Consider the following 21,333-nt stretch of genomic DNA (forward strand, 5'->3'; position numbering starts at 1 on the left):
AAATCGTCATCTACAGTATATTGAAACAACATTTTTTGCTAAATTGAATGAACAGCAAATTCATTATATTGCACTTAAATGTCACCACCTTCACAGATAAAAAGGTTGAAGTTGTTTTAAATTATGCCTGGTTTCTAATGGTTTCTTCTGCTGCTTATATTTTTGGCAGCTGGTGTATTTAGCTCCACCATCGAATCTAAAACTAGTTCACATCTCGTCCTACACCTCGTTCTAACTGCCAGGTTTTCAACCCATCAACAGGTTTAGCCATTTTGAAAAGTTATCAATCATTTGGATGTCTGGCAAGTTTAAGTATAATTAGTTGTGAAATGTCTTATTTAAATCTTAAAGACAAATTTGACAGGCTAAGTGTGCTCTTTTCAGCAAAACCTACCTCACAAATACAAAAGTTAACACACTGACAGCTGAGAACTGAGGTTGTTTCTTAATGACAGTTGCTGAAGGATGTGAGAGCATTACTCATTCATTTGATCCAACCATAAAGCCACTTATTTGATCTCTTACCTTCTGTAAATGTGTTTAACAGTGACAATCAGTAGCTCTCAAATTGGAAATAGCTTTCAACTTCAGCAAGAATGTCTTCACTAAAATATTATTTATTTAAGAGCAGTTAACGGAACTTATCTTGAGAACGAAGCCAGAGAATAAAGTAAAACTGTAACTGTTATCAAGCCTGAACTGAGTGCTCATGAGCAGGACATGAGAGGGAGAAGACAGATAATATGAGACTTAAGTCTAGCACATGCATGTCTTGGTTAGAGGTTACAATAGAAAGGTGTGGTGTGTAACATCAGAGAAAGAAGTGGGGACAGAGAGAGGGAACACCACACAAGAGGAAAATGAAAAGGCTAAAGAAGAAGGTGTCAGATTTTCCCAACCTGTGGTGTCGGGGCGGCAGGAGTGTCGCCAAAGCTGCCCTGTTTGTCTCGGCTGAACACAAGCTTCCATAAGACGATGTCAATGATGAAGGTCTATGGAATAGCGCAGTGGGCAGGGGAAAGAATTACAGAGAGGCTAATTTGATTTCACATAGCTTCTGCTATTTTTTTTTTGCACAGAGGTCTTCAATTATTTTTTGCAGAGCCACATTGCATCAAAGCTTTAAAAAAAAAAAAAAAAAAAAAAAAAAAAAATCATGTGTGGAAACGTTTTTCTTCCATTAAGTTGTGTGTTAATCATCACATGAGAGCTTACAATTTTGACAACAAAATTAGTGAGAAGATAGTGCTCGGTTACCATTGTCTTAAAATACTAAAAACTCAGCTAAATGTTTTGATTTTGTGCAAAAATGATTTTGGTTGATTTTTAATTCACTGAAAAGGTGACAGGAATTTGCACTGGCAGTTTAGAAAATGGCGCCATCTAGGGTGTCTGCTAAGCAGTGCATGTATGCGAGGGCAGCCGGCTGACAGGAAGGGCAGAGTGTGGGAGGCCAGCATAAACTATCTATCATGCAGTTGTGCAGAAATAAGTTATATTATTTAAAGAACATCCATCTATCCAGAAAGTAGACAAAAAGCCTAACATGTAAATAGTTTTACTAAAAAAAAACAAACAAAGCTATCACATATCTAAGTTTTAACTCCTACGGATACTGTTGAGCGTCTCTTCAAGCACAAAAATATTTTCATTTTATAACATAATTTCTTCTCAACACAACATTGATCCTGCTGTCCAGCTAAATGACACAAAGATGAGCACACTGCATGAGAAAACAAAAACTTGACATGAGAAAAAGATCTATTGTTACCATGTGTTTACATGTGTGTCTTACCTCTACCAAAACAGACACGGCTGCATTGACTAAGATGATCAAGGAGAGTTTTATCCTCCATTCAAATGGAACACAAACAATCTGTACAGAGAGAGAGACACACATATCAACACTAAACATCAATGAGGCGACACAAAAAACTCACCAAGTTATAATTGGCAACAGTCTTGTTTAATGCACACTTTAATGAAATCATGGATTGGGCTGTGCATTAAAAAAAGAAGCATACAGAGCTCAGCAGTGATAAAAAAAAGCTACATTTTACACCAGAGCTGAGTAAATGTATATGTTTCTCGTGTTCCTCTTACCTCTAGAAACTCGTCAATGCTTTCGATAGGGTGGAACATGATGAACAGCAGGAAAAAGTACAAACTCAATGCACACAGCACAAAAGGCCCTGTGGAAAGCACAAAAAAACCAAATAAATTTATAATAAATAAAAGTGACTTTGTACTCATAATAGGACAGATTTATTAATGTTAGGCAAGTTCCTTACAATTCTTGTAGCTAGGCTGCCTGAAAGGTTTGCCCTTTGAGAAGACGATGGCAACAATGAGATACTGGAAGCAGGACACATAGAAGAGGCTGGTGTTCTCGTAGTTTTGGATGTTGTGGTCGTCCACTTCTGTGTCGTTGAGGTCAGACATGTTAATGTGTGATGACAGGTTGCAGACACTGGGAGAGAGGAGAGTTCAATTCAAGATGAGTCGAAGAACATTTTCAGTCTGTGGTCAAAATACTGGAAACCAATTTGCCTGACGTACAAGATTGGTTTAAATGTCATTTCACATTAAAAAAGCATGGTAACGATGATGCTTTTATAGCAGGTGTTCCTCCGTAATGATAGTAAGTACTCACTCGGAATGCGGGTTCCAGACCGTGTACCAGGGCTGCTGTCGGACCCAAAGGAATGTAATGGTCTGGAAGCCCAAGCAGATGAGGATCTGGGTCAGCACAGAGAACAGCAGAGGCCCTGAGATCAGACCTGACGGGGGACGACGTGACACCAACTCTTTCCACGCTGGGTTCAGACTCACTGAGGAGGAGAAGGAGGAGGAGGAGGAAGAGAGAGGGGATTCAGGGATGTTCAGTTGAATAAAAACATGATACATACCAATAAAATACCTATCATGTTATCTTTGTTACTTTTCTTATACTTACTGGTAAAGACAATGAGGAGGATGATGGCAATGTCAATGAAGAGGAACTGAAAGTCTCCAAGGTTACTAAGAATCTAAGAAGAAAACAAAGAGTACAGATCAGAGACTATCGAGTAAAGTCTATGAGCCTATTTACTGTATTTCTCATTACTTCTACAGGTACCAATTAACTGTGGAAGCAGCATTACGTACAGAGTAGAGGAGAGTGACGCTGATGTACTGGATGATGCTGTAAAGGGCCATGAACTTGAACACACAGAAGGAGGTGATGAGAGCAGCACGGCCCTCCCTGTAAAAGAAAGCCAACACTGTGTCATCTCTCAGTGCAACATAAAAACCCCACAAGACATCAAGTAACATTCACGCCACACAGCTATTAAAACTTAACATTCAAGAAATCTAAAAAGCTTGGACTAGATTTGATGAAATAACATGTTGGAACTTTAAATCAATATCCCTATTTATATAATTTTTTATCATTTATATATTGTTTAGTATGCAAATAAAGAAAACCTGATGAGGCTGGGGACACAGGAGATGTTAGGCGTCCTGGAGGTGAAGGGAGAGGCTACAGAGGCCTCGAGCTCTGACAAAGAGATGCCACCATGAGCCCTCTTTAAAGCCTGGGTAAAGGAAGAGAGGAAGATAGCATATGTACTAACTGGCATCAATTTACGTTCATTTCAATGTGTCACTCCAACATTTATCTATATGGTTGCACTACATACCCCGCAGTCGTTCGCTCCATCTCCGCACATACCCACAAAGTAGCTGTGAGCGAAAGATAAAAATCAGTGACTCTGCGCTCAATCTTCCCACATTTTACATTTAAAATTTCACATAGTTTCAAACCTCAAGTTTTTAGCCACTTATATGTTATCATTTTTTTGCTAAATTCAACTTTTGACTTTAGGCTGATACCTCTGCAGGTGATACAACTACAATAAACTTTGGAAAACTTGTCAAAATGACTTCTCAAAGCCACATCATATGCCGGACAGAGATACTCACTCTACACCCTGAAGCGCCTCAATGAGCTGGGTTTTCTGATCTGGGGCCATTCTGGCGAACACTGTCCCATGCAGCACCAGCTACAAGGCAGAACACATGATGACAACGGACATCAGGTATTACTGTGACAGCTGTCCTCAATGAACAGTTGGTGCAACTTGAAGATTTCTACTCCAGTTACTGAAAAAGAGATGTCAATCCTCATTTAAGAGACCTCATACCTTTTGAAGCATGTCGGGGAAATGCTCTGCAATGACCGCAAATGATTTTCCGTTCATAGCAAAGTGGTACAGCTCTTGCGTTTTGGGCTCATCTACGTGACACACATCCTCCAGGCTGATGTTTACTTCCTGTTAAAGTGATGAAATAAAATTATTGATTAGAATCAAGACAATTTAAGATACCAATATAAGGTAGCCTCAATAACTACTATAGAGTTGCATCAACCTCTTAGACAGTGTCAACAACTATTGAAGAGGTTTCGCAAAGGTCATATTTTATCATTCAACTGCTGTATTGGATTGCATTATATCATACAAGGGCTTCAATTTTTTATGGTCACACAGTACTAATACAATAAAATATGAGCACATGCATTTCTCGTGAGACTCAAATTATCCAACCTTGGCAGTGGGAGTCCTTTGCACCACCCACTGAGTAACTAAAGCAGTTTAAATTAATAGTATCCAAGGGTTTAAATCCTTCACACAGTCAGACAGACTGACTGACATCCCTTAGTAAAATCAATTTCCCAAGTGTGTTTGGACTTTGGTATGGATGTCACTGATGTGACAGCACGGCTTTGAAGACAACAAGTGCAACATTTTTTCTTTTGCAGACAAGAAACCCTTCTGTCAGAGTAAAGCATCAAGCCATCTACCAATATTGGCACATTTGTTTGGCCCTTTCTTTGACCAACAATAAAAGGAAATGGCAGGAAAATTATGTTCCTTCCCACTGAATATGTGGTATGGGACACCTTGGCTTTGACAGCGACCTTCTTAAAGCTACTTCACATGCTGTGATGCAATTACAGTTTAAGCGGCCCCCCCGACAACCTGGATTCAGTTTCAGAGGCTTTCCACCCTGCCAGGAATAACATTTTGTGGTATGCATTGTTGCACACAATGGGGGAAATTGTTTTTTTCATCCCATTACTGAGTGCATGAGTGTGTATGTTTTGTGTTTGTGCGAGTATTCATTCTAGCATTTGCCCTGTCGCCTCACCTCCAGGCGAGGTGTCTTGCTTGGTTTGTCGGCGTATCTCCAGGTGATTTTGGCGGCCTGTCCGTCATGGGGAGGGAGGGCATCTGCAATTATAACTGTGTCCTTTGGAGGGATCATTCCACAGTCCCGAGCCACCGAGATGGCCGTCAGCATGTTGTCACCTGTAAAATGAATGAGTAAGCATTTCTTATTTGCTTTATTTACAAAGATTTTTCCAAAATCATATCTCAATTCAAACCATTTACCAGTTAAAAGCTCTATTCTGAGAATACCCAAAACTAATTAAAGATAGACTAGGATGATGATAGTGTCTAGTTGGAACACAAATTAATTTTTCATATCTTCATGTGTTTTATGTCACTCTAATCCTCCCTCTTGTTCTCTACCTCTCTCACAAAAACACTCAAGTTACGACCTTGAACTTTTGTGCAAAATGTCATTGTTCTCCAAAAGCTGTTTTCTCTGTGCACAATGAAACACCGAGCCAGCAATTTAACATTTATATAACATCAATCTGGAGACAGTTTCAGAAAAGCTCAGTTTTGGAGAGAGACGAAAACTGTTTTAGTCTGGACTGAGGGCTGAAACTGAGAGAGAGAGAGAACCGTACAAGACCAGTACAAATTTAACCAGCTTAGAGTGGATGTTCTCTTGCTTTCCCCTGCTCAATATCAAATAGAGGGCTAATGGAGTTTGGAAAAAAAAATCATCAGGTTACAGAGAGAAAAGCTTGCCCTGAAATAGCAACTAATGTGTGTCGATCATGAATCATTTTCAGCTTGAGTGTGAGATGTTTTCTGACATTCTTTCCTTTTTACAGCCTGTGTGATAATCCTAAGAAGACAGAAAACCAGATGAGAGCAACACAGAAAGTGAAGAAAGTAAAGGGAAAAAACAAAAGATCCTCTGGTGGATACTGGAGTTAGTTTGTGGCAGTTACACTGAGCAGCCTAGAAAATGTTATTAGTTGAGATTACAGATACAGCTGAGTAAATACCAGAGGAATTAAATCTTTTGAGTGCCAAAACACAGAAGATTATGAAACCAATTTTGCTGTCTGCATAAAAGCAATAAAAAGAACCAACTGCAGACAGAAACATGACAGGAGGAGATTATGTGCATCTGTGCTGTATGTTTTTATTTGCATATCCATATCTGTATGTTTGTGCAAGCTCATTTTCTCATTAGTTACAATAATGAAGCATATACTCTATGTGTATATGTGCACACGTGTGAGCATGTTCTCACCAGTAACCATGACAGTGCGGATGTTGGCTCGGTAGAGATCTTGCAGTACTCCTGGGGTTTCTGCTTTCAGCTTGTTCTGCATGATGATCAGACCCAGGAACTCCATGTTTTTCTCTATGTGATCCCTAATTCAGAGGAAGATGCGTACACATTAGTACTTATGTGCAGAGTCCAAAAACGTTTTAAGTAGTATTAAGGACAAACATACTATTGCTCTAAATTATTATATTATTTATTGTAAATTATTATGAATTTTAACATTTTGAGTACAAAAAGGTTCTTTATTTGACTCAAAAGCCCCTTCAAATTAGTTTTCTTATTTATATACAGTAGACTAGAGTGATGTGGGTGTGACACTGTCTGATCAGAGCAGTTTGACGCGGCATGCTAAAAAAGCAGCAACAATCCTTGGCTTTAAAATCAAAGGTCACAGACAACAATATCCACAATATACTTTACCTGCTGATGTTCTGGGCTTTGTGCCAGGAGACTTTCGATTCAAGACGACGGTGAGCCAGAGCTATGACCCTGAAACCCTGCTTGGTATAGCCCTCCAAAACCTCTGCAAAATTTTCTGGCACTGCAAAGAGACAGGGAGAGGATGAGGAGATATGTGAAGTCACAGAGGAGCAGTAACAGCAGTAAGAGAAGACTCATTAAACTTCTGTGGCTTTTAATACTCGGGTCAGGGGTAAAAGGCTGTTTACAAGAATCTGGCAACCATTTGTATGACAAAAACAAGCTAATAACTCTTGGGCTCACAGTATTCAAATATCGTATATACCAGGATTGGATGAAAATAGTGGGAGGAGTGGAGAAAAAAAAATAGTGGAGAATCTGTTTTGGCGGAAGTGGCCTAATTGGATAGATAGTTTGCTTCAATGCCTTACAGTTAACGTGTTTTGAGCCAAAACATAGAAAGCTTTGTAAGCACTGGTAATACTGTTAATCCACTTCTGCATCCTGAACTAATCACAAGGTACTTGACCTGTTGTCCAAATCCCAATACCAACAGGAAAGTAGTTATTGAGAGTAACTAACAAACAAACCAAAGGACCAAAAACAAAACCTAATTGACTTTCAATTAATCAATTTTCCCCATTGTTTTCTTTCAAAAAAAGCAAGTCACTGGTTCTCATTACACTTTGATGTGCTGCTAAATCCCACAGCTTTAGCAGGTGAGTGGGTTTCAATAAAATGCAGCACCATCACAGTTACAGTAATCAAACACCTCACCTGTCTCTTTCTTGCAGAGACTAGCCACCACCTCTGGTGCCCCCTTCATGTAGGCATCCATACGTTTCTCCCCCAGCAGACGGGCCACCACACTCATCCTCTGGAGTGCTGAGGAAAAAGGGAACTGGCGCACGATACCTATCTCATATGCTGACTGCACATGCACACACAGAGACATAAGATAGCATCATTATCATCTATGTCAAGGAGAGGATGCTGATTGAATGATTTCATCAAAAACAATGAAATAAAAAATACAGATAATGCAAAACTGAAATAAGTGCTCAGCTGACAAAATCATGAACTCTATACAGATTAGATTCTCTCTTTAAGACTCAAAATATTTTTTTAAAATCCTGAATTTAAATGAAGTCTAAATTAAATACCTTACATTAACAATTGAAAGTCATTATTTATGCTTAAATTTACAGTTCTTTACAAGTGATCAAGGCCTGTTACCCAAAAGTTTCTTAAGGCTAAAATGATCTTTCCCCCAATCCTAGTCCCATTGTAAATTTATGGGCAGAGATCATCTTAGTTTTAAGATGCTTTTGGGACACAGGCTGAACAGTTAAACAGGTAAAAAAAAAAAGAAGAATCTGGCGAGTGGATTTTTAAAAAGGAAGCAGACTACTTACCGAAAGCTCATAAAGTTCCTAGAATGAGAAAAGAGTAAAGTGGGATGAGTTGGGGAAAAACTAAAGGTCAACAACAAATAAACCCATAATTTAGATTGATAATAATGTTGCTGTTGTTTTGCTATGACTACAGTGTCTATCTGTGTTACACTGAAGCACAAGAATATGCTGGTTTTCGTTATATTCATTTTTGCATTTCCCAGACTGTGAAGACCTTTTGTTCTCTTGCTGAACAAGTGCGTCAGTGCACGTACCATGTCCTGTTCTGGGGATACTGCAGGCTCTGGGGGCAACAGCTGTTTGGGAGGTCGAACCACAGTAGGCATGATACGGTTGTGGAGAGATGTTTCCTCCTCAGTGGCTTCCTCCAGGATCTGAGCATCCAAAGGTTTAGAGAAAGTAGGGATCAGAAAAATGTTACATTATTAATGTAACAGATTCCCTGTTGACACTGTTGTGTCTCCTGTCTTGCCCTCATTATGCTTTTGGATAGATACAGAGCAACTCACCCAGCCTGTAGCCTCAAACATTTTGAGGTCCAGCGGGTCTCCAGACAGCTGGCCCTCTATTTTGGTGAGAGAGTGGCAGGTGGCCATGCAAGCCACAAACTGGGTCTTGACCAGATTCTCTTTGTAGGCGTTTTCCTCTGACAGGTGGAAACTGGAGAGGCAGGACAAACAGATGGTCAACAAGGACAGAGGACGAGTTTTACTGAGACAAATAAATATAGAGAGGTGCAAGTCAGAAAAACTATTTTTCTATGACGATTAAAATAAATGTCATTATGAAAATGCTTCCAGAAGAAATGGATCTCAACCTCATACTGTATGAAAACTACTAAAACAACAACACTGCATGATTATGGTTCCATTTACTCTACTGATTCATGCCAAAGAAATATCCAGTTTTCCTACAAATCATGATCATACAATCAATAATTATCATTCTTAATTTTGGGAAAAAAAATGAATCAAATCGTTCAACATTGCTAAAATACGTGATAATTAGTTTTAATATTCACTGTGCAAGAAATGCAAATTTAGTAACTAGAGACTGGTTGGTTAAGAATTTTGATGATATTCTCTGCTATCTTTTTGACACAATCCCAGCGCAATCATCAATATGCTCAGAGAAACTTTAGCAACTCTAAGGGCTCTGAGCATTCACTTAGCATTTTCAGCTTAATTTAAAATGGTGAAACGTAACACACATAAGCAAATAAGACCATCAGCATGAAGATTATTTAAATAACGTAGTGACCAGAGATTTATGAGGCTTCTGTGGGATGAGGCCAAAATGCTTCGAAGTGGAATGGTAGTTCTATATTTACTACATTGGAGTAAAAATAATCTTACCTGCCATTCTCAACTCTTTGGACTCCCCATAAATCTAATCCATCTTCTGTAAGAGTTCCAGTCTGGAGGAAGAAAGATGTTAGAATACAACTGATATCAACTGAATTAAATCATGTAGATCTTTATGGTCACACAACCAGAGGCAGGTGGAATTAATTTTGGGTAACATCAATAGTTGCTTCTTCATATGAAATGGCACCTACTGAACCTTAGCATCAACAGTATCACTCCAATTGCTCGGTTACTCAAAATGTTCTAATCCTACCACTGTTCATATCACTGTGTTTGACTTTTCTGTATATTCTGTTTGTTTTTTATGTTAATTTTTGGGTGTGTATTCTGTCAGCCTACATACACTGACGTCATTAACTTTAACTTTTCTTTTTCAGCAAATATGTAAGGTTAGTAGTGTTGACTATGTGACTGGTAATAAAAAACAATTATACAACCGCTAGAACCCACCTTGTCAAAGCAGACCAGATTGATCTGCCCGCAGATATTAATCCTCTGTGGGCTGATGCAGAAAATACCAATGTGTTTGAGGCGTCGCTGGGCGTACACAATACCAGCCGTCATGGCGGCTGGCAGCGCAGGTGGCACAGTGATGGTGATGATGTCCAGGGACTCAATGATGATGGTTTTAGCTGGAACCTGGGCAGGCAGAAAGGTAAAAGTTGTGAAACATGGTTTATTATCACTATAAATGAGCACTTAATTTAAACTAGTAGGGCTTCAGTGTTCATCATCTCTCATTTGTTGGAGGGGTTGCTGGGCTGTTGAAACCCACTTTAGAGCTGAACAGTGTGGTACAGCTAAGTCTCTCTGGGTACGTTTCTCCACCCATTATTATGTTAACCACAGATCCAAATAGGTGACCCAAACTGACTGATCCTCCATGTCTGAAGTCTGATGCTAATCCTACAATAAGCCTTACAGAGAATGCAAACTACTGTTTCAAACAGTTCACTTCCATGTTCTGCAGTACAGTAAACCAGAAATATATTACTATGTTGTCTGTTGTTGGAATAACTTTTGCACAATGTGGCAACAGAAAGTAGAAAAAAAATGTTAGAAACCGAGCATTCAGAGCAGTCTGAAGCCAGTGCTTTTTGCTTACAGGGATTACTCCTACATACGTTTACCTATTTTTTTCACATTTTGGCCACGTTTAATATGAACATCCGACATTGTAACATTATATATATGACTGAAAATAAGGAAAAGCATAACAGGTCCCTTTTAAGCTTCAGCCACAGTAGGATGGTTAAAGGTCAACTGATTTAACTGTGATTAAACTGTAACTATATTGTGCAGCTGATGTATTTTTAAATCAACAGAGACAGAGCACAGCAGGTGTTCCATGAGACAACATTTTTTCACCTCCTTTACCTTGCAACAGAAACTCTTACCCACGTTACTCCAAATCAGAACATTTGTTTAATCCACTCTGTTTACTTAGATTACCTTGTGCATGATGCTGAGGACAATGGAGTATATGAAGCCGATTCCAGCCACAGCCACCAGACACAACAGGAAGAGGTAGGCATCACGGTACAGCTTGAAGTCGGTGGGTTTGGGGTAAAGTATGGAGCGCACCAGCTGGCCTTTGGCTGTGCTGAAACCTGGGTGAAGAAGTTGTTATAAGAAGTTTTAGGTTAAAAGTTTTTTAAAAGTTTATACTTTTACTTTCATACAGAGACAGAGGTCTCTCAACTTTGGTGACCAAGAATTAGACTGTGACAAAAGTCTTCTTAGAATGGCTCAAATGTGGGTTGAACACATATTTGCTAGAGCATATCATATGCTGACTTCCTGAATTAAAGAGATATTACTGAACACTGAAATGCTGCATTGCTCTTGTACTAAGCATCAGTAGTGCTTGAAAGTTATTGGTCTTCTAACTATTGTTAGTCTTCTATTATTAGTCTGTATTAGTCACAGCTTACTCAGTTGCTATTCCCATAAAGTGAGTTGTGTCTCACAGTGAAACTTAAATATATGAAATCTCATTGTTGTTATAGCACCACAGTTTCGATAGAGAGCATAAAGGACATTTAAATGTTAGCACTAAATCCCAAGACACACAAACACCTACCTGTGCGGACCACGACAGCCTTGACCAGTTCGCCTGTGTAGAAGCGGGTCTGGATGACATGGGTGCCACAGAAGAGTGTGTGTCTCTTATGCTCCTCTGTGTTGTAGGCACTGTCAGCCTCCTCCCCCCTCTCCCCTGGCATCGGGTTCGGGAGATTGATCTTTGTCACAGGAACGCTCTCACCTGATGGAGGGTAGACTGATATTAGGACTGGCTTCTGAGAGGTTTACACTTTGTTATATGACACATCCTAGCCACAGAAGATACCAAATAACGATCTTGTTCCTGAGTTATCAAACTTAAATTTTCTTTTCCTTTTTTTCTTTTCTAACCTGTGAGCATGCTTTCATTGACGATGCAGGTGCCGCTGACCAGCACGGCGTCACATGGCATTATGGTCCCATTGCTGGGGATGACCATCACATCACCGGGCACCAGGTCAGTAGACAAAATCTCTTCGATATCTGCCAGGAATCGGGGTAATGAAAAAAGGTAGAAAATGATGAGTGTGGAGAAAGGTGAAAAGTGTGTATATGAGCCAAGAGTAGCAGATGGCAGATGGAGAGGAGGGGGAGGGATGAGTCAGGAGATATTTTGTGTGTCAGTCAGAGTCCCAGAGTCTCTTTCAGCACATCTCTCATTACTCACGCCCCTCTAGGCAGCAGAGAAAAAGCTGAGGCATCACAAGCAGGGGCCAGTGCAGTAAATGGATGCATGAACATGAATATAAACTGTGTACTAATTTCCACTATGATTCTGAACATCAATTTAATTATGTCCTTTAAGAAACTCATGGAATTAACTTTAAGTAGCTAGGGCTGATAAAACACCTGATGAGCACACAGCATGCATCCCGACATACAAAGTGCTTTGAAATGTATATATATGCTACGCCCACTGTCTCACATATAGTCCCCCTCTCTCTCTCTCTCTCTCTCTAAATCTGCAGTGTCCCACCATAGCAGCCATCTGGAGGACAGCCAAAGCAGGGTGACAGTGTAATTGAGTCTGGCCCATCTACTCTCAGGTTTGGTCTGGAAAGCACTCTTCAGAAAAGCAGGAGACTGAATAGAATAATGCATGCTGTGTGCTAAGTCAACTGGGGTAATCTGCAAAAAAATGCAGAGGGAGACACAAAACAACAACAAAAAAAAATTGACAAACCGTTGTTGGCTCGGCATACAGACACACGGACAATACTGTGAGCTGCCACCATATCGTGAAGCATGACGTATTGCTGGAGAAAGGGAACAAAGAAAACACATGAAATACTTCAGACAGCTTCTTGATTCCAATGACCACCTGTGTGACTGCAAGCATGTTTTGATCTGAGTTTGTGAACTATGAAGCCAGGGGCAGCAGACCGTGTGCAGATGAGCCTTTATGCTAGCCTGAAACCCCTGGATTAGACATGAGCGGGGCAGCGAGTGTGTCTGACGTGGCACTGGGGCTGGAACGGGTACATAAGAAATTTTACTGCACCAGAGCAATTTAGTTTGTGTGATGTGTGCAGTAAACAACAGGGGGGGAAAAACACACACACACACACAAGTGTCTGTAAATATGTGCTCCTGTGATTCTCTTTGGTACTTGCTGTACTGTTTCATAAAGCAGAGTCATACTTTTTGTATGAAGCCTCTGAGATGAAACAAAGATAAACTGATATAATGTTTTTTGTGATATAAGACACAAATGACATATAAAAGGTCAAATAATACCTCTTACATGCCTACATGCTACTTATCGCAGTCTTAAAGGCTGCTTAATCAACAGATTATGAAATATCGTGTAAACAAAGATTTTGGCCTAAAATTGTTGCTATAGGAAAAAAATTAGGGGGTCATCAAAAACATTTGGAACTGTCCTCCATGAATATTCGTACCAAATTTCAATCTGGCCACTAGTTGTCGAGATATCTTGCTCTGGATCAAAGTGTTGGGGCGTATGGATGGACAGATGAACCGATATACGGATAAACCATCAAACGGATGGACGAACCGACCATGCCATCCTTTGGCCCCGTTGCTATCGGGGCAAAAAAAATGTATAGTTAAAAGCTCAGTAAGCTGCCATAAATGTGTCTTAACATGTGAATAAAATGTGCAAAAACATGTTTGAGAAAATCTTAATTACAACGACATTAAATGTAACGCAAACACAAATTGTGAAATGTGAGGGTCTAATTGTGTGTGAACAACAAATGGATCCCATTTCTCTCCAATTCCAAACAACTCAGGCCTACGATAAATATTAATATGGGTCTTAATAAATTAAGGGCTCACCTTTTTAATGGTGTACAGAGAGGTAGCTATGGATATGACCGACATGAAAACAATGGCCACAGCATAGTAGTAATACTCATCGGCACTCCACAGGATCACACTGAAGAGCTGGAAGATGTAGAAAGGATTGAGAACCTGCAGGAGGAGACAGAGAGAGAGATTAGAACTGTATGGCAAATGCAGAGGTGACAGCATGAAGGTGAAACTACAATGCATTTGTAAACAGAGATGTCTACTTGAGGTCTAAAAGAAAAAAAAGCCAATGATGCAGTGGGGAAATTTAACTTGGTTTGATGCACATGCCCACTGGGTAATGTTATTCAAGTTGCTCAACTGTATCTCTAATAGAGATCCTGATGGTCCAGGTTTATGTACTCATCTGAAGTAGAGTTCAAGTGACTAATGCCATGCAGACATAATGATGCAAACTTGTATCTGTGTCTTTCTTGAGGGTATTTGGACACAGCATTGGTTTGACAAGTTTCCTTCCTTGAACTGAAACAATTACTTCTCAAGTATGTAAATGTCTGTAAATAAGACCATCCTCCAAACAATCTTGGAAGCACTTTTGAGAAACTGGTTGCTATTTTTGCATGTTTCACAAAGTCTGAACTTAGTAAAATGACCTGAAGTTATCAATTAATTTTGTGGAATAGTTAAATGAAGGGCACAAATTGTTATATTGTATCCTTCACAAATAACCTTTAAAAGCTAGAACAAATTGGTGGCACACGATCAGAGATCTATCATTTATGAAGTTCAGACAACTGAATGAAAATGTCCGTTGTCCAGAAATGCTATGAGGGCCACAAACCATATCACACACAGTAGTAGTCAGCTCAACTTTTCATAATGTAACCATTATCATTTGGTATATAGGAAACTATCTGTTAATTGTGCCAATATGCCTGCAACACTGGGATGAGCACACAAGTTGACAAAGTGTCCTTCATTCAAAAAAAAAAAGTGAAATTGAGTGAAAAAATTATTGCAAACTGTGGGCCTACCTCTTTGATAAGCAGCTTGAAAACAGAAGGCACTTTCACTGCAATTTCATTCACTCCGAAGAACAGTCTCCTGTCAAGGGGTAAAAGAGACAAGAGCCACATTCATGTAAGTCAAACTGTTTCTATGTTCAAGGCGTTGTAAATCAGACCTTCATTTTTAAACACACAGAATAAAGCAAAGATACACAATGTAATACTAGAGGGTCAGGGTTCCAAGGTTTTCTAAACTAAACAATTTGTCAGATGGTTACACTGATTACTGTAGTTCCTCCTTTTTGGTTGCACAGCTTTTAAAAAGCGTGGGCTCTGTATAAATTGTCATTTCGACATATCTGTACTGACTTCCCCTCACCACTCCTCTGGGAAATCGCAGCTGACATCTGGCCAGCCTAAACTCAAAGATGTTGGAAAAATTTTGTTGAGGCAAAGGGGTTATAATCTGCAACAACAGGGAAATCTGACAAATGGGCCTGACTACCCTTTCACCTAAAACAGGCTTAGAACTGTTGTACAAATTATCTTAAGCTATGTGACTTATCCTTCAGACAGATGTTACCTGTACTCCTGCTGGTTCCTGGTCAGGCCTGCACTGTGCTCCGCATGGAGGGTGGAGCAGCTGACCTGCAGATCCTCCAGGCCGCTGTAGTAAGAACATAGATCACAGCAAGAGACAAAGTTGACACCTTTAATAAGACTTAACAGTGCCAGAAATGCAAATTTAACCTTTGCTACAGCTGTTCATGCAAAGGCTTGTTTTGCCAATTTTATTTTACAAATATTTATCGTTTGAGGGCTGTACAGTTATCATTATTGCTATCACAGACACTGCCAGATAAAATTCTTTGTTTAGCTTACTGTTACTGCAATGAAACGTGCCTGCATGTTAGTATAAAAATAGCCTTAATAAATTTGTGTAGAAAATCAAAGAATGCTTACTTTAAAACCTCAAAGTTCTGCACCTCGTTGTTCCAATAATACTTTGTGCTATGGAAGGTAAAATAGCGAATCTGAGGAAAACAGAAGGGGGAGGGGCAGTGGGGAAATAAGTCAGAGCAAATTTAAAACGGAAAACTGGTAAGAGAAACAGTTTGACAGTGCACCATATTAAATTCCAGTATTTGTTATTTTCTGTCATTTTTAACAGAAATTTGAATGTTTGGATCAATGGAGGCAATTAAAATATATTCTGATTGTTGAATTTATTGTTATGGTAAGGCATTATGTAATGAATGTGGTCAATGGAGACTATCCACAAGGACAGCAAGGTAAGATAAGTTTAACAATCTGTATTATCACTCTATCATCATGGAAATATGGAGTATAATCACACATTAAAACATGGCAAACCTTCTGTCAACTTTGACAGACATTGATGTATGGTTGCCAGTCTGGCAGCTAGTCCTAAGATTTACTGTCAGGATGTGTTTGTGGTTGCTGTCAACAGTGTGTTTAGCATGTGTGTGTAAATACAGTATATTGTGGAGATGATGTTTTGCATACCTGTGTGGGCTGGTAGTCGGCAAATCTTCTGATGAGCTCCTGAGCGGGGCTGCCGTCAGAAGGGTGGGGGGTGTGTCCATTGGCCAGAGAGGGGGAGTCAGGGGAGAAGGGGCAGGAGGGAGAGGAAGGGGAGGAGGGGGAGGTGGTCTGGGTCTCCAGGCTGTGGAAGGGGTTGCTCCCCGGGGCCAGCATCACTCGAACCTTAGCCAGGAACCAGCGCCGGAACTCATCCTGCACAAAAACAAATAAACTAAGTTCAACTACTGAACTTTTGTGGACCTTCAATCATTAACTCCAAAACCGCCCTCCATTACTAACTAACCTTGACGCTAATTCTGCTGTCTTTAGTGCATTTCTGTCATGCAAGCCTGTCTTAAAAAGGTAAGTGATCACAGCAGCATGTGGCCTTTCGTTTCCATGTTAAAACACTGAGCTGTATTTGGTGCTTTGCGTGTGTTATTTTCAGACCCTGCCTCACCCTACATAATCCTAACTTTAACCTTAACCCTAAACCAAATTCCTATTGCTGAACAAACCCTCATGAGGGCATTTAAAAGTGAATCAACACCCATAATCAGACACATAGATTCATACACAGATGGTCATGGATGAATGCAAACACATGCACACAAGCATAAGACCAACACGCATGAGATAGGAATGCAAACACCCACACACACGCTATGGACATTGTAATGGCCTCTTTCTGCTTGTGGGTGTGCTGTGTCAGTTACTGTGGGTGCATCCCAAGTCTCTTAAATTGCATCCACGTTTCCCTCACTTGCGTCTTTTCCTTGTGTCTTAGTCCCTCCCACCATGGATGCAAGGAGAGACGCAAGGAAACCAAGCGAGGAGAGAGGAAACAAGGAAATTTGTTTTAAGAGACATGAGACGTCTTCTCCTCTGAGGCGTCATGTGAAGCGACGTCCGTTTCTGATGATGGCAACAGCTGATCACAGCTGGATCAGCTGTTAGTCGGCTTTAACAGCTGTAGAAACCATTTCTACTCGCAGAATGCATTAATACTATTTATTGATCATTTCCATCTGTATTTTTTGATAACCCTGACAGTGAATTCATCATTCAATAACCCAGAATATGATCAGGGTGTCTTCTGAACACTGGAAAATATGTATTTGGCTAAATGTTTCAGGGCAAATGGAAATGATGTAACTCATATCAAACCCGACACTCAGGAATTTTCAGCCTCACATGTGACTGAATGGAAATGACGATAAATGATGTAAAATATAAATGTGTTTAACTGTTATTATGGATTAAGTTAAAGTCAGGAAGAGTCTGTCTGTCAGCAAGAAACAGTTTAATGGAGGAAATAACATCATGAAAAAAAATCTTTCTAATAAATGAAGAAAGTTGTTTATGGTTCTTTTGTTGATCAGACTGAAAATTAACAGATTTTTAACTATATGATGAATATATAAATAAACATAAAGCTTGGGAACGATATACTTAAATCTAATCTGTAATCTGTCTCCACTTCGGTATGAAACTACAGTGATGTATCAGATCAGTCTGATCAGCCGCAGCGTCCAATCAATAACCTCCTCACTCCTCGCTCCTCCGAGCAAAATAAGAGACTTGGGACGCTCGTCAAAATGGCGCATCAGGAACAACTTCCAGTTCAGGCGAGGAGCGAGGAGCCATAAAATAAGAGACTTGAGACGTACCCTGTGTCTACCCACATTGTCTTCGAGGTGCCAAAGGGGCTGATTACAGGAGCTGATTGCAGTATCCAACCAGATCTGGAGCAGCTGGGCCCAGCGCTCTACATGGCATAAAAGTCCCAGCTTCCAGCATGGCTCGCTCTCTTCCCTGCCAGCGCCTGTTACTTTTTAATTTAATCTCTCTTTAAAGAACTTTGGTCAACGTCTGTTGTTTTTAAATGTGCCCTATAAATAAATTGACTCGACTTTTTGTTTTGCCTTTGTTTTATTTTTACTCCACCTAACCCTACACCATCCACACACATCCACATGAACTACTGATGTCACTGACTAACACACCTCATATCCGAAGTTGTGTTGTAGTTTATTTTCTTTATTACAATAAATAACTTGTATTTATCAGCATTTGTTGCCTTTTCCCGTACTTGTCATGGCCTACGGGCTGGGTTATGACAACATACTGTTGGGCACATGGCAAATTATCTGTGCATTCCTTCCTGTGTGACTGTAGTCAGTCAGTCTCAATGTATTCACTGTGCTACTACAATACATCAGTTGTATTCACTCAAACCTTTAAAAGCACATGAGTTTGAGATTTATATCCTCTATATATATCTATATACCAAGCTTTGCCTGACAGCAGCTGGACTTGACCCTTCTGTGGTTTACTGGTTTGAAAAAAAGAACCATGAAAGTGTTTGTTTTTTGTTTTAAACCACAAACTGGGAGGATCTGTGTCAACCTCATGAAATGAAATCAAACTGTATCATTTCATTTGATTCGTTTAATATAAAAGTAACAGAAAATTTAAATCATACTTGGTAGATATCTGATACTATATTTTTTAGATGACAGGCCTGCAAATTAACGTATATAAAATAACTGTTAAAAGGGCAACATGACTTTTTCGGCTTAACAAGCCACAGTGGATAGTAGATGTCCTTAATATGTCATCTGTGTTCACTACTTTACCATCCAACTACTGTCTGAGCTTTCAATGGCTCAACTTGAGACTGAGGCAACTTCTAACTTTTAACAAGCAATTGAATTAGTTTAAATATAAATATAATAACCTCACAGCTTAGCTTACTACCCACCGTGGAGCGCAGCAACACCACTTCGGCATCACGGGCTGTGGTACGGGTGCAGGTGGATTTGACGCACCACTCTGGCATCCAGTAGAGCAGCAGGAGGAGGAAGCCCCCTGTACACAGCACCCCGAGGCCCACGAGGGCCAACCGCCAACGGCACAGACGGTAGCCCTGCAGCTCCTGAAGGGTGCAAAGAAAGAAGTGGCACAGTCCTGAGCCTGAAAACAAGAATTCCCACATTGGTACTGATGCAAAATGAAAAAGAGGCTTACCATCTCTTCCTCCTCCCCCTTGTTGAGGACCTTCAGGTCTTCTTTCTCCATGCTGCAGAACAGTTTGCCGAGCCCCTTCCTTAGTCACTACAAACACAACAGATAAAATGAGATAAAGAAAGATATTAAATCAATGTGTTGAGTGAAAGGTGAGAATGTCCTGTAAGAGAGGATCAATTGTCTCAACAATCCTACCGTCTGTCTTAAAGAGACACACGTCCTGTTAAGGCACAGAACCCTCCATCTTGTGTTCTTGATAAGAGCATTAGCTAAATGCCTGAAATGCTACCTTACAACAACCTTTGAGCAGTGAACATTAGTCAGTAGGTATGACCATTGTCATAATTTGGAGGTGAATAACACTGCAGTGCATATACCAATCACTCTCAAGGCCTTAGGCATTTGATTTTTCTGTTTATGTGAATAACAAGCTGACAATTTTTACCATGTATATAAAATGTTTGATTATGAGACACATATAAACACTTTGTGATGTACTGCAGAATGTTAAAGGTACAGAAAGTCATTAATTTGTAGCTAAATATGTGTTAATTACACATGTTGTTTTACCATCAGATCTTAGAAATGTCACCAATTTCTGTCAATAGCTTCTATGCTCTTTCTTTAAATGTTATTATCTTTATTTCTTGTTTGAGATGTTGGGAGTTTAAGTCCTTTTTGCTCCGTTTTGTCAAAGAGAGAAACAACTCCAAATATGGAACATTCTCTCACCTGGGCATTGCCTTTGATATGATGATAGATATTTGATATAGTGATAGTCAATAGTCTAATTACTGTTAGCAGGAAGTAACCTTCACTTCCGTTAAGTGTTTAACAGTGAACAAGTGAAACATGATCACTTGGCAGATATTTCTCCATAAAACTTCCACGAATTTTACTCCACGTGACAAAGAAAAGAGATATTTATGAGCAGCGCAAATTTTAACCAGAACTTTGTGTGGTTGTTGAGTGGATATGTGAATTGTTACTCAGGTTATTGATACTCTGTCAGTGTTCAACACAAACAAACAACAAACTTTTCATTGGGTTTCTTGTTGGGTTGAACGTGGTGAAGCTGCTCTGTGGTATTTTCTGGTCGTTAGGAGTAAATCGCAATCAAACATACAATTTATAGGTGTGGGATTCACCTGTTGTCTTTACACTATGTCTAATATTTGTGTGTTGCCATGGCAACATGTGCCAAGAGTTTGTTATTTCTGTGGTTGTCATAGATTTTATTTGCATCTAATCGAAACATCCATACCACCTTTCCTTGAGAATAATAATTTTTAAAACATCAAAGCTGCTTTTTAGTAGTAACTTGATGTTTTCTGACACTTCAGATACTTTGCACATTAAATCATGTGTATTACTACATATAGATATGGAAGAAACGTTCAATGGCATATGGACAACAAGGGGCGGGTGAGGAGGGATCAAACTCTTTTTCTTAACTCTGGTGAAATCTTATTAACCCACAGTGAACTCTTCAACTGTCTGTTGGACAAGAACTACACGAAAGAAAGATATTAGTCTGTGGATACAAAGTGCAAGAAAGCCAACCAGAGGTCAGTAATTCATTGAAGTGCGCAGGTTATGCTCAAACTACAAGCATACTTGCATAGCCCTTCTCAGACAACTGCTTGACCTCAGAACACCTGAGATTATCTCTTAAGTGTGTCAACATACCCACGCATAGACCAACTGAGTCATCAGATGTGTGTTACCCAA

At 39.8% G+C, this 21,333-nt stretch overlaps 1 protein-coding gene across 3 annotated transcripts in view; it reads right to left on the reverse strand.

Annotated features, from left to right (window-relative positions):
- The window catches only part of atp13a3 (ATPase 13A3), a 39,620-nt gene that overhangs the window by 6,200 nt on the left and 12,087 nt on the right, over positions 1-21,333 (reverse strand). For 2 of the 3 annotated variants that reach the window (XM_044361155.1, XM_044361156.1), the window contains exons 3-33: positions 19,603-19,689; positions 19,337-19,510; positions 16,555-16,785; positions 15,991-16,061; positions 15,611-15,694; positions 15,055-15,124; positions 14,048-14,182; positions 12,930-13,002; positions 12,098-12,229; positions 11,766-11,948; positions 11,135-11,292; positions 10,133-10,321; positions 9,671-9,732; positions 8,825-8,975; positions 8,570-8,689; positions 8,316-8,333; positions 7,678-7,831; positions 6,901-7,021; positions 6,442-6,566; positions 5,194-5,354; positions 4,188-4,316; positions 3,967-4,046; positions 3,684-3,726; positions 3,469-3,578; positions 3,148-3,244; positions 2,957-3,029; positions 2,654-2,831; positions 2,292-2,470; positions 2,104-2,192; positions 1,796-1,876; positions 900-992 (exon numbers count right to left, since the gene is read on the reverse strand). In XM_044361155.1, the coding sequence (XP_044217090.1) occupies positions 900-992; positions 1,796-1,876; positions 2,104-2,192; positions 2,292-2,470; positions 2,654-2,831; positions 2,957-3,029; positions 3,148-3,244; positions 3,469-3,578; positions 3,684-3,726; positions 3,967-4,046; positions 4,188-4,316; positions 5,194-5,354; positions 6,442-6,566; positions 6,901-7,021; positions 7,678-7,831; positions 8,316-8,333; positions 8,570-8,689; positions 8,825-8,975; positions 9,671-9,732; positions 10,133-10,321; positions 11,135-11,292; positions 11,766-11,948; positions 12,098-12,229; positions 12,930-13,002; positions 14,048-14,182; positions 15,055-15,124; positions 15,611-15,694; positions 15,991-16,061; positions 16,555-16,785; positions 19,337-19,510; positions 19,603-19,653 (3,615 nt within the window). In that variant the 5' untranslated portion in view covers positions 19,654-19,689. The remainder of the gene's footprint in view (positions 1-899; positions 993-1,795; positions 1,877-2,103; positions 2,193-2,291; positions 2,471-2,653; positions 2,832-2,956; positions 3,030-3,147; positions 3,245-3,468; positions 3,579-3,683; positions 3,727-3,966; positions 4,047-4,187; positions 4,317-5,193; positions 5,355-6,441; positions 6,567-6,900; positions 7,022-7,677; positions 7,832-8,315; positions 8,334-8,569; positions 8,690-8,824; positions 8,976-9,670; positions 9,733-10,132; positions 10,322-11,134; positions 11,293-11,765; positions 11,949-12,097; positions 12,230-12,929; positions 13,003-14,047; positions 14,183-15,054; positions 15,125-15,610; positions 15,695-15,990; positions 16,062-16,554; positions 16,786-19,336; positions 19,511-19,602; positions 19,690-21,333) is intronic. The other variant, XM_044361157.1, reaches the window with a different exon arrangement.

This window comes from Thunnus albacares, chromosome 9, assembly GCF_914725855.1.
Source record: "Thunnus albacares chromosome 9, fThuAlb1.1, whole genome shotgun sequence".
In the NCBI taxonomy this organism is placed as follows: domain Eukaryota; kingdom Metazoa; phylum Chordata; class Actinopteri; order Scombriformes; family Scombridae; genus Thunnus; species Thunnus albacares.